The 13329-nt window shown below is 39.4% G+C and overlaps 1 protein-coding gene across 1 annotated transcript in view; it reads left to right on the top strand.

Annotated features, from left to right (window-relative positions):
* Window positions 1–13329, top strand: part of SAMD3 (sterile alpha motif domain containing 3) — a 220196-nt gene that overhangs the window by 148451 nt on the left and 58416 nt on the right. The window contains exons 4-7 of the mRNA XM_032158959.2: window positions 3979–4024; window positions 5283–5382; window positions 6050–6239; window positions 10942–11055. Coding sequence (XP_032014850.1) covers window positions 5304–5382; window positions 6050–6239; window positions 10942–11055 — 383 coding nt within the window. The 5' untranslated portion in view covers window positions 3979–4024; window positions 5283–5303. The remainder of the gene's footprint in view (window positions 1–3978; window positions 4025–5282; window positions 5383–6049; window positions 6240–10941; window positions 11056–13329) is intronic.

Here is a 13329-nt window from a genome sequence, read left to right as displayed (position 1 = left end):
TCTCTGGCAAAAACCCCGAGGATTGTAATCTGTGTTGCTGAACCACAAGCTTTGGCTGTCAACGAGGCAGAAGCAGGGATAAACCATATGTTTGACTCAAAGGCCAAAACACCAGGGTGTTTGTGACTCAAAAGTTCCAAAGTTCTGGGACTCTGGCTCATTGCTATTTTTGTTCATTAATTTAACTAAATTAATGAAGATAATAAAGATAAGTGGCTCTTTAGTTTCTTTGAAAATGTAAAAATTGTCCGGGCTAGTGGCTCACGCCTGTAATCCCAGCACTTTTGGGGGCTGAGGCGGGTGGATCACAAGGTCAGCAGTTCGAGACCCACCTGGCCAATATGGTGAAACCCCGTTTCTACTAAATATACAAAAATTAGCCTGGCATGGTGGCACGCACCTGTAATCCCAGCTACTCAGGAGGCTGAGGCAAAAGAATGGTTTGAATCCGGGAGGTGGAGGTTGCAATGAGCCGAGACTGTGCCACTGCACTCCAGCCTGGGTGACAGAGTGAGACTCCCTCTCAAAAAAAAAGAAAAAGAAAAAAATGTAAAAATATGAAATTTAAGTTACTATGACTGTGCTCACCACTTTTTCCTTCAAATTTATTGGAGGTGTTGTGAATTACAGACAACTCTGATGAGTCTTGCTAGATAAAAAGAACCAATGGAGACACTAATTTTTATAAAAGTAAGATTTTAATAACTTAAGCCATAGGAAATTACTGATCTTGAATTCTTGTATGTACAAAAATGGCTGTTTCAGCACGATTCTCAATTGCAAAAACGTGGAACCAACCCCAAACCCCATCAATCAACAAGTGGATAAAGAAACTGTGGTATATATATGATAGAATACTACTCAACCATAAAAAGGAATGAATTAATGGCATTTGCAGTGACCTGGATGAGACTGGAGATTATTATTCTAAGTGAAGTAACTCAGGAATGGAAAACCAAATATCGTATGTTCTCACTCATAAGTGGGAGCTAAGCTTTGAGGATGAAAAGGCATAGGAATGACACAATGGACTCTGGGGACTTGGGAAAAGGTGGGGAAAAGGGTGAGGGATAAAAGACTACAAATTGGGTACAATGAATACTGCTCCAGTGATGTGTGCACCAAAATCTCACAAATCACCACTAAAGAACTTACGCAGGTAACCAAACACCACCTGTTCCCCAATAACGTATGGAAATAAAATTTAAAAAAAATAAATAAATAAATCCTTATAATTTAAAAAAATGGCTGTTTCGTATGGTTTAGCATAATAGATAGAGACAGCCCCTTTTGGTGTGTTTCACCTGCTTGGTGTCTGCTAGCTTTGTAGATGTCACTCCTTTTCAGACCATGATGTATGAAAAAAAATTAATAGTTTTGTTCCTTAAATGTTTAAAAGATTAAATATCTGTGTTTCCTAAAACGAAGGAAAACTGGTGCACATATGGATGTTTAGTAAAGGCTAAGCCCTTCCATCTCATACACAATTTGCTTCAAAAAGAATGCTTTTCTGTCATTTATTTGACTCAGCTGCCTACATAATCTTTCCAAAGCATGGAATATACTCTCAGTTCAGTGACTCTCCCAAGCTTAAGCATATCTATAAACTCTTAACATTCTAAGCCTTTCTGCGATCTTCAGACCCTGTCTCATAAACTCTTAACATTCTAAGCCTTTCTGCGATCTTCAGACCCTGTCTCCTGTGGTTGCCTACCATGTGGTTCCTATTCCAGGCAGCATGGTCCTCCCTGAGGTTCCAAAACATGACTCGTTTATTTCTGGTTTTTTACTTTGAGTTCATTATATTGATCCTGCTTTCTCCAGCTTCTTTGCTATCTAACCTATGTCCATTATTTAGATTCCAAATCAAGATCCATTCACTTCCAGGACACTGTGGGAAAATCCAGCCCCAGAGTGCTTTCTGAAGCATCCACCATAATTGGCTATATATCATATTCTGCTTATCTGTGTATCTTATCTTCTTAGTAAGGCTTCTAACTTCTTTAGTGTATCATCATCCACCCCACTTTGGGCTATCTATCTAGGCAGTAAACATCTTGGTGACTAACATATGCAAAGTATTTGAGTTGAATATTTCAGTTTTTATTTCATGTGGTCTGGTGATGTTTGGAAGAATATCATCAGGCCATAGTGGATAAGATGTTATGTTCCATTGGAACACCATGCTGCTTGCTATTGAGACACCTGAGTATAAAGAGGTCCCCGGAGAACCTCCGACAGCCTGCGCACTGAGAGAATGGGGTGGAGCCAGGGAAGTTCCTGCGGTTTGCAGCGAGGAGGAACTGGCCCCTCTTATTCTGGTGTGGGAACTTGGAATTCAATCTGTGAGGCAAGAAGCATATACTAGCAGGACTCTCGCTCTGCTGAGAGTCACTGTTTCCCCTTTTTTTCCTTTTTGCCCAATAAATTCCATTTTTCTGACCCTTCAAAGTGTCTGTGAGCCTAATATTTCATGGCCATGTGACAAGAACCCAGCTCTTAGCTGAACTAAAGACAGAGTCCTACAACATTATCACCTCCCATGGTAGCGAGGCTGCTACCCAAGAGAATTGCCCAGACGTTGTATGATGTGACAGCCACATCCTTATTTTTGTACCTCAATTTTCCTTCTTTTTTACACGCCTGGCCTGGAACTGATTTGTGATAAATGGTTGTCCCTTCAAGTTCAGCCACGGTAGGAGATACTTTTTCTCAGGGCAGAATGAGGTATTGATCCAGGAGAGGTCATATGCCGCCAGCAAAACTTTTAGGAATCTTTTGTTGTCTCAGCTTTTGGACTTCAGAGGAATAGAGCTAAAAATGCAAATAGAAAGAAAGATGACAAAAAGTTTTCATATTTTCTTAAAAAGTGCTCTTTTGTGATTGAATGTTTCGTATGTTTTATATGATGTTTTAGATGTTAGATTGTCCCTTGAAGATTATAAATCACATTCACAGCAGGTGACCCTATTATCTTCCTTTGCAGTTTTAACAAATTTATTAAATAAAGCTTGCCCATATTTAGGCTGCTTTAGCTGAAGTCTTACCTCTTCTTGGCTTTAGTTAGATGAAGCCCTTTAATATTTAATACAAATTTATTTTCTTGATTTATAATTCAGTCAAATAATGAGAATGGTTTAGCAGGAGCATTCATACATAATGTATTATTAATTCTTCTTAAAAATTATTGTGCCTTCAACTATTTAGAGATAGTGCTTGCCTTCACATTTTGAAATATTTTCAGATGTTTCTGAAGCTCAGAATAAAGCTACCAGATATATCTTTTCTCATTTGATATATAGTTTATGCCTTCATGGTATAGAAGATCATAAATAATATATCCATTATTTATGTGAGAAGAAGTTGTAAAGTTACTACTCAAAGATGTTACATTGTCTAGCCAGTGATATTGTTTTATTAACTCTCCAGAAAAGCTACTAGGCAAAAACTATATGCTTTTTTATTTTATTATGTTTGTATGATGTTATAATTTAACCTGTTTTGTTTTTCCCAGAAGTAGAATTGTGGCAAAAATCTGCAAATTTAAAAATACATGATCATTTCCAAGTACTCATTTTATTTTCAAATTTCGTTTTATCCATCGATGACTACAAGGCAGTATCTTCTGCTCTGCATACCTTTTTATCTTCGTGTTTAGAGAATTGTTTTATTTTTTCTTTATTTTCTATTTTTTCCCTAAGTCCTAATCTTCACAAGGAAGCCAGAAGTGTGACAGAAAGGTGTGATTTTTAATTTACACCAGAGTCTCGCAAATAATGACTTTTCACACCCTGCTATTGCTGCTTAGCCTAGGGGAGGAGTTCTATGGCTACTGTTTGTCATAGCAAATTAAATCCACTGCTGAAATTCAGAAAGATGTTCTTCTATATTTAACCCTTGTTTTCAATTTTTCAAGTTGGTGTTTGTGAATACTTATGATTATGGGGCTTAATACTTTGAAGTCTACCTGTTTTCTAGGAAATGATTCTTGAAGACTATCTTTCCAGCTTGTCACATATGCAAGGTAAACACGTTTCCCCTTTTCCACTATTCTAACTATGATGTTGGTAACTGTAACTTATTTAAATATACAAAAATGAAAAATACAACAATAGTTCCATTTAAAACTTCCATCAATAAAATTTAAATTCATGACTAATAACCATTTTAATCTTCCTTATGATTCCATTTCTCCAAGAGTAGCTTTTTCCTTGGTCTTTATAGAATAGTCAGTATCTTAACGTACAAGTAAATCTATATCATTTAGATTGAGATTTGAAATTGCCAAGTAAAGATAAAAGGTTAAAACGTTTTAAATTTATTTCAGTCCCCCCGCTCCACCCCACCCAGTCTCCAAGTCCATCAGAGGTCCTTTGGATTGAATTACAAAAACAAGGAATAAGCGTCCTTAGGGAACTAGTTTTAAGTTTTCTAACTGGTTGGAGACAAGTGGCATGCAAAAATAACTGAAATAGTTAAAGAATATGTCTTGCAAACTTTGCCTACGCTTCTTTCACAATAATTATTAACATAAATAATTATTTTCCAATTTTGAATCTGCCCAATTAAGTAAAAAGTTTTCAATCAGTGTGGTAGTTTATCCTAGTTATCTTACCAATCATAACAGTGTCCAATAAAGTTCTAGAACTCAGAGGGATATATAAGAATAGTATTGGAAGGAAGGACAGAAACATTCAGATTCTCCTGAGAAATTTGGGTCCTACTTCCTCTTCTTGCTAAAGGAAAACAATGAGAAACAGTAAGTTACAATCTCCTCCTAGCTAGGTGAAGCAAGGGGTTAACCAGTCTTGGTTTACTAAGTATCTCTGTCAGGCTTTTATCTGATCCTTCCTCCCTTCCTCCCCTGCCCACCCCTTCTGTAAATGTCAACCACTTCCTGAGGAGCCTGGTAGTGGTGAATTTCACACCTTTCTTTTCTTTGTGAAGAAACCTGGGTGTTAATGGTACAGGATTGGGTACCATTGTATGTCTCTGGCTGTCTGTTAGTAAAGCTTAGGGATGCCTGTGGAAAAAAAGTAGGAAAAGGTGAAGAAATTTGAGAAATGAGATACTAGGAAATAGGTTTAAATCAGGTCTTATTTTTAAAGTGAGTGTGTGTTTTGTTAGCAATTTTTAAATGTACATTGTAAAAATAGTAATTTTTAAAAAGCTTAACATTGAGAGTATAAAGGAGTCTAGCAAAGGAAGGGGCTGACTGTTAAAAAAAAAAATTAAGGCCCAATCAGAAAAGCTGGAGAATTCTGTGACTTTTTGCTCTACAGGTGTATTTACAGGAGACAGCAATGGAAACCTGGTCAGTTGAGGAGGTCTGCAGTTGGTTGGTGGAGAAAAATTTAGGAGAGCTAGTTCATAGATTTCAAGGTGAGTTGTTTATGCTTTCCAAAAATTTTAATTGAGCAGCCTAGATATTCTGATGTCCTCTGTTACTGAAAATTACTTTTGTTGCCAAATGTCTGTGTGCATGTAAATGTGGATGTGGGGCTGCTGCAGTAGAGAACTTTTCATTTCTTTATGGACTGTAGCAGAGTTTCCACTTGAAACTAACATCCACAAGAGAATATAATATTTCAAGAACTCAAATAAAATAAAGTCTTACGGGTCACTTAAAATACATATTTGATATATGCATTTAATACTGCTTTTGTTCTTAAGTAATACAGTATGTATTTTGTGTAGTGTTGGGTTTATAAGGTTGAATACTGGCTAGGAGCTATTACGAAGGATAATTTCCTAAGTTTTTTTTCCTTATAAAAACAATACCAGTTAGAATTAGAATGAGAAGGGTGTTAATGTGGAAATAATAAGTTTTTATTGTGATTCCATGTTCTGGTACTTTCTTAGGAGCAGGCATTGATTTGGAATTATGCAACATTGGAGTTCTATCTTTGTCAAAAATCTGGATAAATTGATAATGGCAGGGGACAAGTTTAGATGATCGTTTTATCACTAGAGGTTATTTTGCCTCTTCAGAATGCCTGTGTTTTGCTGGAAAGTCATGTAGAAACTAATTTTTTTTTCTTTTTCCCAGAGGAAGAAGTAAGTGGGGCCGCTCTTCTTGCACTTAATGATCGGATGGTTCAGCAACTGGTAAAGAAAATTGGTCACCAGGCTGTTCTGATGGATTTAATTAAAAAATACAAGCAGAACACTCAAGGGCTGAAGTCCCCAGAAAACCCCAAAGAGGCCACCCTGGTCATGCAAACAGAAGCAGCTCGAGAGTGAGTATGTTCATAAATGGCCTTTTTTTTTTCCCCAAGCTTTCCCAATGATGGCTACAGCATGACGTTTGGGTTTAAAGCCCTTTGAAAACTGTGGCCGTTTTCAGCTAGATTGTATGTACAGTATTTCTAATATCTGAGCAAAGGACACTGTAAAATTTTAAGAATCAAGAAACGTTTTTATTCACCATTTTTAAACACTGATTCCAATCATCAGGGAAGTCCTATTAGCAAGAAGTTTCTATATAAAATGCTATGGAACAAGCAGGTGAAATAGATATCTAACACAAGGAGAAAGGGGATCCTGAAGCTGTGGTTTTAAAATCAGGGTTTGGGAAAGGCATCTTGATTGCTTCTTTGCTTTTCCCAAAACTATTTATTTATTAATCTATTTGTTTATTTTCCCAGGATTTCTTAATGAATTTATACGCTTCTCTAGATGCCTTTACGATGTAATTTGCTAAACACGTTATTGTCACATGAGTTTTCTAATTTTTTAAGAGTGCCCTTATAATAATGAACACTATGAAACACCCCAAAAAATTATGTAGAAAAATTAGTGGTGGCAGATAAAAGCTCTGAAGTTTGGGGACGGTTTTGTTTGTTTTTTAATCACTGACTTCTGCAATGAAAAGAAATGATAACAGGATTTATAAGATTAAAAATTTCATTTTACACATCCTTCTATGCCCTGGGATCATTTCGGCCATTCTGATTTGATTTTTCCATTTTCAAGATTTTTTTGAAGGGTTTCTAAGATTAAATAAATTTTAAAGATTTTGATGATTGATAAAATCTATTCTATGTCTTTAATTTTTTGAGATTAGAGTGGTAATAATAGAGATTTCTCTTTCTCCTTGATAAGTAATATAATGGTAGAGACCTGACATAAGCAAGTTTATTTCTAGAATATTTGAATATTTGGGACATGGAGGGGAATAAGTAGCCTTGAAGGGATGGTATAGAGCTGGAATGGAAATTCTACTAATGGATTTTTTTTTAAAAAAGCTTTTTGTTTTTTTTAGAGATGGGTCTCAGTCTGACCCCCAGGCTGGAGTGCTGTGGCAGGATCATAGCTCTCTGCAGCTTCGAATTCCTGGGCTCAAGCAATCCTCCTGCTTCCGCCTCCCAAGTAGTTGGGATTACAGGCACTCAACACCATGCCTGGCTAACTTATTTTAATTTTAATTTTTATTTTTTAAACAAATGGTGGTTTCACTATGTTGCCCAGGCTGGTCTCCAACTCCTGGCCTCAAGCCATCCTCCCACCTCAGCCTTCTAAAGCGCTGGGATTACAGGCAAGAGCTGCTTCACCCGGCCCCTAACCGATTTATTTGAAGGATTTCTAAACATTGTTTTGGCACATCTATGTAAAAGAGGACACTCTTGAACATGTAACTTTTAATGAAGTTCCCATTGCAAGCTTTTACTCCTTCCCAGCAAAGGAAGGGTAGGAACCTGAAAGAGAGATCAAAGTAATTTCCTTGCATTTTGGGATAAGTAGGACTTTTGAGCTGGAAGTTCCCTTCCGTTGAGTGGAATCTTGAAATTGCCTTAGGCACAGCTTAGAAGAAAACAGGCAGTCTTGTTTCCACTGCAAATCAGTTTATAATGTTCTCAAGTAAAAGAGAACTGGCTGGACTGCCAGGAAACCTGGGCTTCCTTCCTGGTTCTACTACTGACTTGGATTGATTATATTAAATGTTGGCATTCTCGTTTCTTCATCCGTACATTGTGAAAAGTAATATGGTACTTACCTCCTCTTTAATTCACACTGATGTTAGGAGTATCACAGTCTTTGAGCAAATGTGTCCTTTTTCTCCTAGACTAAAACAGTCCTGTGTTAAGTATGAAACTTTGTTAACTGGGTTGACTAGCTTCAAACATGGCCAAGACTGGGACCACTGTTTGTCTGGGGATTTGTAAGTGGGGACTTTGCACTGTACCCATAAGCAGCTGACTCCCCTTAGGGATTTGTTTATCTTGTATTTAGATTAAATTATTCTGGTGCAGAATTACAATTGCATGTGAGAAGAGAATACTTATTGCTTTATATTTGATTAAAATTCTTGTTGGTCATATTTGCTTATTGTCAAATATATTTATTATATGTTGTCACTTGACAATCATCAAATGAGAATGATAGTAGAAAGAGGCGTGAGAATATGCTGTTTAATTAAACCCCGTTAGAGAGTGTTTAAAAAAGATAGAAAACTTGGTGTACAGAAGAACCCTGAAGCTAGCTATCAAGACACCTGATTTTAACCCCCTGTTATGATATTAGCCCCTCATCTAGCCTTGGAGATTTGTCTGACCCCTTTTAGTTTTAGCTTCTTCAACTATAAAATGAAGTAGGTAGAATAAGTGATACTTTAGGTCCCTTCTAAAGAGTCTGTGATGGCATTCTAGATCTGAGATAGCAGATAGGTTTCCATTTGAGTACAGATTTCCTTTAATGGCTAGTGGTTGCCTGTGTGAACCCAAAAGTCTCTGAGACAGGTCTCAATCAATTTAGAAAGTTTATTTTGCCAAGGCTAAGGATCCATCCATGACACAGCTTCAGGAGGTCCTGATGACATGTGCCCAATGTAGTCAGGTACAGCTTGCTTTTATACATTTTAGGGAGACATAAGACATCAATCAGTGTAAGATTTACATTGGTTTGAACTGGAAGGGCAGGACAACTCAAAGCTGGGGCTTCCAGGTCACAGGTAGATTTTAAATTTTTCTGATTGGCAGCTCGGCATGGTGGGTTATGCCTGTAATGCCAGCACTTTGGGAGGCCAAGGCAGGCAGATCACTTGAGGTCAGGAGTTTGAGACCAGCCTGACCAACATGGTGAAACCCCACCTCTACTAAAAATACAAAAATTAGCCAGGCGTGGTGGTGGGTGCCTGTAATCCCAGCTACTCGGGAGGCTGAGGCAGGAGAATTGCTTGAACCTGGGAGGCAGAGGTTGCAGTGAGCCAAGATCATACCACTGCACTCCAGCCTAGGTGACAGAGTGAGACTCTGTCTCAAAAAAAAAAAAAAAAAAAAAAAATTCTGATTGGCAATTGATTGAAAGAATTATTATCAATAGAAAGGAATGTCTGGGTTATGATAAGGGGTTGTGGTGACTAAGGTTTTCTCATGCAGATGAAGCCTCCAGGTAGCAGGCTTCAGAGAGAATAGATCATAAATGTTTCTCTTTTTTGTTTGAGATGGAGTCTTGCTTTGTCACCCAGGCTGGAATACAGTGATGCTGTCTCGGCTCACTGCAACTCTGCCTCGCAGGTTCAAGCAATTCTCCTGCCTCAGCCTCCTAAGTAGCTGGGACTATAGGCACATGCCATCATGCCCGGCTAATTTTTCATATTTTTAGTAGAGACAGGGTTTCACCATATTAGCCAAGATGGTCTTAATCTCCTGACCTCGTGATCCACCTGCCTCGGCCTCCCAAAGTGCTGGGATTACAGGTGTGAGCTACCATGCCTTGCCCATAAATGTTTCTTATTAGACTTAAGGTCTGTGTTGATGTTAATGCTGATCACCTTTTCCTGAATTCTAAAAGGGAGGGTGGTATAATGAGGCATGTTCAACCTTCCCTTCCCATCATGGCCTGAATTAGTCTTTTAGGTTAATTTTGGAATACCTTTAGCTGAGAGGAGGGGTCCATTCAAATGGTTGGGGGCCTTAGAATTTTATTTTTGGTTTATACCTGGCATTTTTTTTTTTTTATGGAGTTTCACTCTTATCGCCCAGGCTGGAGTGCAATGGCATGATCTCAGCTCACTGCAACCTCCCAGGTTCAAGTGATTCTCCTGCCTCAGTCTCCCGAGTAGCTGAGATTACAGGCACCTGCCACCACGTCCAGCTAATTTTTGTGTTTTCAGTAGAGACAGAGTTTTGTCATGTTGGCCAGGCTGGCCTCAAACTCCTGACCTCAGGTGATCCACCCGCCTCGGCCTCCCAAAATGCTGGGATTACAGATGTTGAGCCACCACACCCGGCCTGGCATGTTATTTTGAAAAGGATGTGTGGGCCACATCTGGGCAGGATATTTAGCATCCTGTTGATACCTCAGCAAATGATGGGGATATGAAATAGGTGGGCATATTTGCAGTTGCCTTTTGGTTGTTGTTCTTGTCGAAACTGGAAGAAAAATCATTGGTCAGGAAGGTGAAAAACTGAGTTCAAATCCTGGCACTGCTACTGAGTAGATCACCAGGAGTTGTTTTGCCTTCTAGGCTTCAGTCGCATTACTTGGAAAATAAGGGAGCTAGCGGAGTATGTTTCTGAGATCCTGAGGTTTCACAGATAATAAAATGTCTCCCAAAATGGCAGAGAGCAGAGTAGGGATCTGGCAGAGTTTACCATTTAATTTTGCCAAACAAGAATATTAGCTACAAAAGATACATTCTATGATCACATCATTTCATAAAGGAAGGTATTGTCTTAATGCCATTTAAAAATAGGATAGATTGGTGAAAACAGCATTATGAACTGGCATCAGTCTGCCTCCTGGCACGTAGGAACCACTGAATTAGATGACGCCAGAGGGGCCTTCTTTCCGTTCTCTTAGTCATGAGTCTAATGTGGAACTTGGAAGTGGACACAGACCATGATGTTTACTCTGGGCTGGTGCTACCCTCAGAGCTGCTGTGAGATCAATGGTCATATCACCTCTTGAATAGTGCCTGACCCACCTCTTCTTTCTTAGTTACAGGGATGAAGAGTCCTCCAGTCCAGCCAGCCATGGGGAGCAGATGCCATCTTTCTATCCAGCTGAAAACCTTGATAATGGACTAATTGACCAAAGAGTATTGAAACAGAGGTGGGGGTACCAACTTTAAGACAGTTTAAAGCCAAATAACATTCTTCTCTATTTCTTTTTGATAAGGTTTCACATGTTTAGATGTATTTCTAATTTGAAACTTTTTGTTTTCCTGGAAGGGCATATATTTTTATCCAGCGATAAAGGTATTTGGTAAAAGATGAAGATTAAATTTTCTGGTTTTTGCATTGGAAAAGTAAAATTTTAGAATGATAGTATACATCTTTCAAGCGTACATTCTTAAGGAAAAAGAGGATTTCTCTGTCATAAACTCTTCAAGGTGATTGGCAGCAGTCACAAAGATGGAATTTATTCAATGAATAATGTTCTATAGAATATCCCTTGGTGGAGTTTTTGTTTTGAATTTTGTAGTTGTTGCTTTAACTTGACTCTCCCGATAGAGGCAGGTAAGCATTTGCTTTATATTCCAGTTGTTTTTGTAAATATTTTCTCTATGTTCCTACACTGGGTTTTATGTAGTGTATATTTCAATATATGGATTACAACTGAACAAAGGAAAAACTGTAGACTTAGAGAACCACACGTAGGGTTTGGTGCTGTGATGGTCATGGGTAAGATGTGATACAGAGGTCACGGCATCCCCTAGAATAGCGGTTCCCAACCTTTTTGACACCAGGGATTGATTTCATGGAAGACAATTTTTCCAAGGACAGGGGTCGGGGGGATGGATTTAGGATGAGTCAAGCACATTCCATTTATTGCGCACTTTATTTCTATTATTATATTCTAATATATAATGAAATAATTATACAACTCACCATAATGTAGAATCAATGAGGGCCCTGAGCTTATTTTTCTGCAACTAGACAGTCCCATCTGGGGGTGATGGGAGACAGTCACAGATCATCAGGCATTAGATTCTCATAAGGAGTGCTCAACCTAGATCCTTCACATGCACAGTTCACAATAGGGTGTGCGCTCCTGTGAGAATCTAATGCTGCCACTGATCTCTCAGGAGGCGGAGCTCAGGTGCTAATGCCAGTGATGGGGAGTGGCTATAAATATAGATGAAGCTTTGCTCACTCACCTGCTGCTCACCTCCTGCTGTGTGGCTTGTTTCCTAACAGGCCATGAACCAGTCTGTGGCCTGAGGATTAAGAACCCCTGTCCTACAGCATTTCACGGCCATCCTACCCAGGCAATCCATGCATCCATAACTCATATTACATATTGTCTCCAGTCACTAACAAGCAAATGCAATGCCTTAAACATAGTTCATTGAAAAGAGAGACTGTCACCTTGCACAGAAAGAATAATCGGGCAATAGCCAAGCAAGGATGTGGTCCTTCAGTTTTCACAACCCCTTTACACTACACCAAAATCAGCTCATTTTGCCCACAGAGCAGTACTGCAAGGTGGGTGGGCATTATTCTCTCCTTTTTGTAAATGAGTACAACTGAGATTTAGAGCAGTCAAAGGATTTCTAGCTATTTTTTCCAAGTGGGCTGTTGTTGCCTCAGCACAGGACCTAGCCACCCTCAGCGTGAGAGCTCAGGGGACTGAGGGCAACAGCCTTGGACTCAGGCCTGCAAGGCCCCAGCAGCCCTGTGAGTGCAGAGAAGAGCAGCACCTTTGATGAGGAGCTCCTGCAAATGGGCTGGGCTCTCCTCTCCGGTCTTTTTCCCTCTCTTCAACCTTGGACCCCACCTCCAGCCCCACAGCCTCAGTGCCTCAAGATCTCCCAGTGTTAGGGCCCACTGACTCTTGTTTGGGGTGGCGACCAAGAAGGTGGAAGGGTCCTAGGTGCAAAATCTATTGCCTTGGTCTTCCTCTATTGAACTATGATTCAGAAAGTGGAAATTCATTTGCAAGGTGGCTTCTTTCCCCTCCTTCCCGCTCATGGGTGCTGGTTGATTCCTAGAGCTTGCCCGTGATTGGCTCCAGGTGCATGTAGTAAGCCATGAGCTCTCAACTACCCCTTCCAACAGGAAGCTGCTAAATGCAGCCAGTCCACATGTCTATAACTGTGGAAGTGTGGGTAGAGTTGGGGAGAACAGTGATTAGCCCCAGTGCTACCTACCCTAGTAGCACTGTGTCTCGGTATCCTCATCTGCAAAATGGAAATAATAATGATACTTTTTCATGGTGTTGTTTTGAGCATTAAGAATAGATAATGCCTGCCAAGTTCCAAGCAGAGTGGAAGCACACAGAGGGCACTCGGTGTACAGCCATTTCTCCAGCCCTGCTCCTGGAGGTATTCCTGCTTTCCTTAGGGCGTCTTTTCTCTGCCTACTTGACACAGCAGATGAGGAT

The sequence above is a fragment of the Hylobates moloch genome, unplaced genomic scaffold, assembly GCF_009828535.3.
Source record: "Hylobates moloch isolate HMO894 unplaced genomic scaffold, HMol_V3 SCAFFOLD_2, whole genome shotgun sequence".
In the NCBI taxonomy this organism is placed as follows: domain Eukaryota; kingdom Metazoa; phylum Chordata; class Mammalia; order Primates; family Hylobatidae; genus Hylobates; species Hylobates moloch.
The sequence above is the reverse complement of the archived record's forward strand: the minus strand, read 5'-3'. Positions and strand labels throughout refer to the sequence as shown.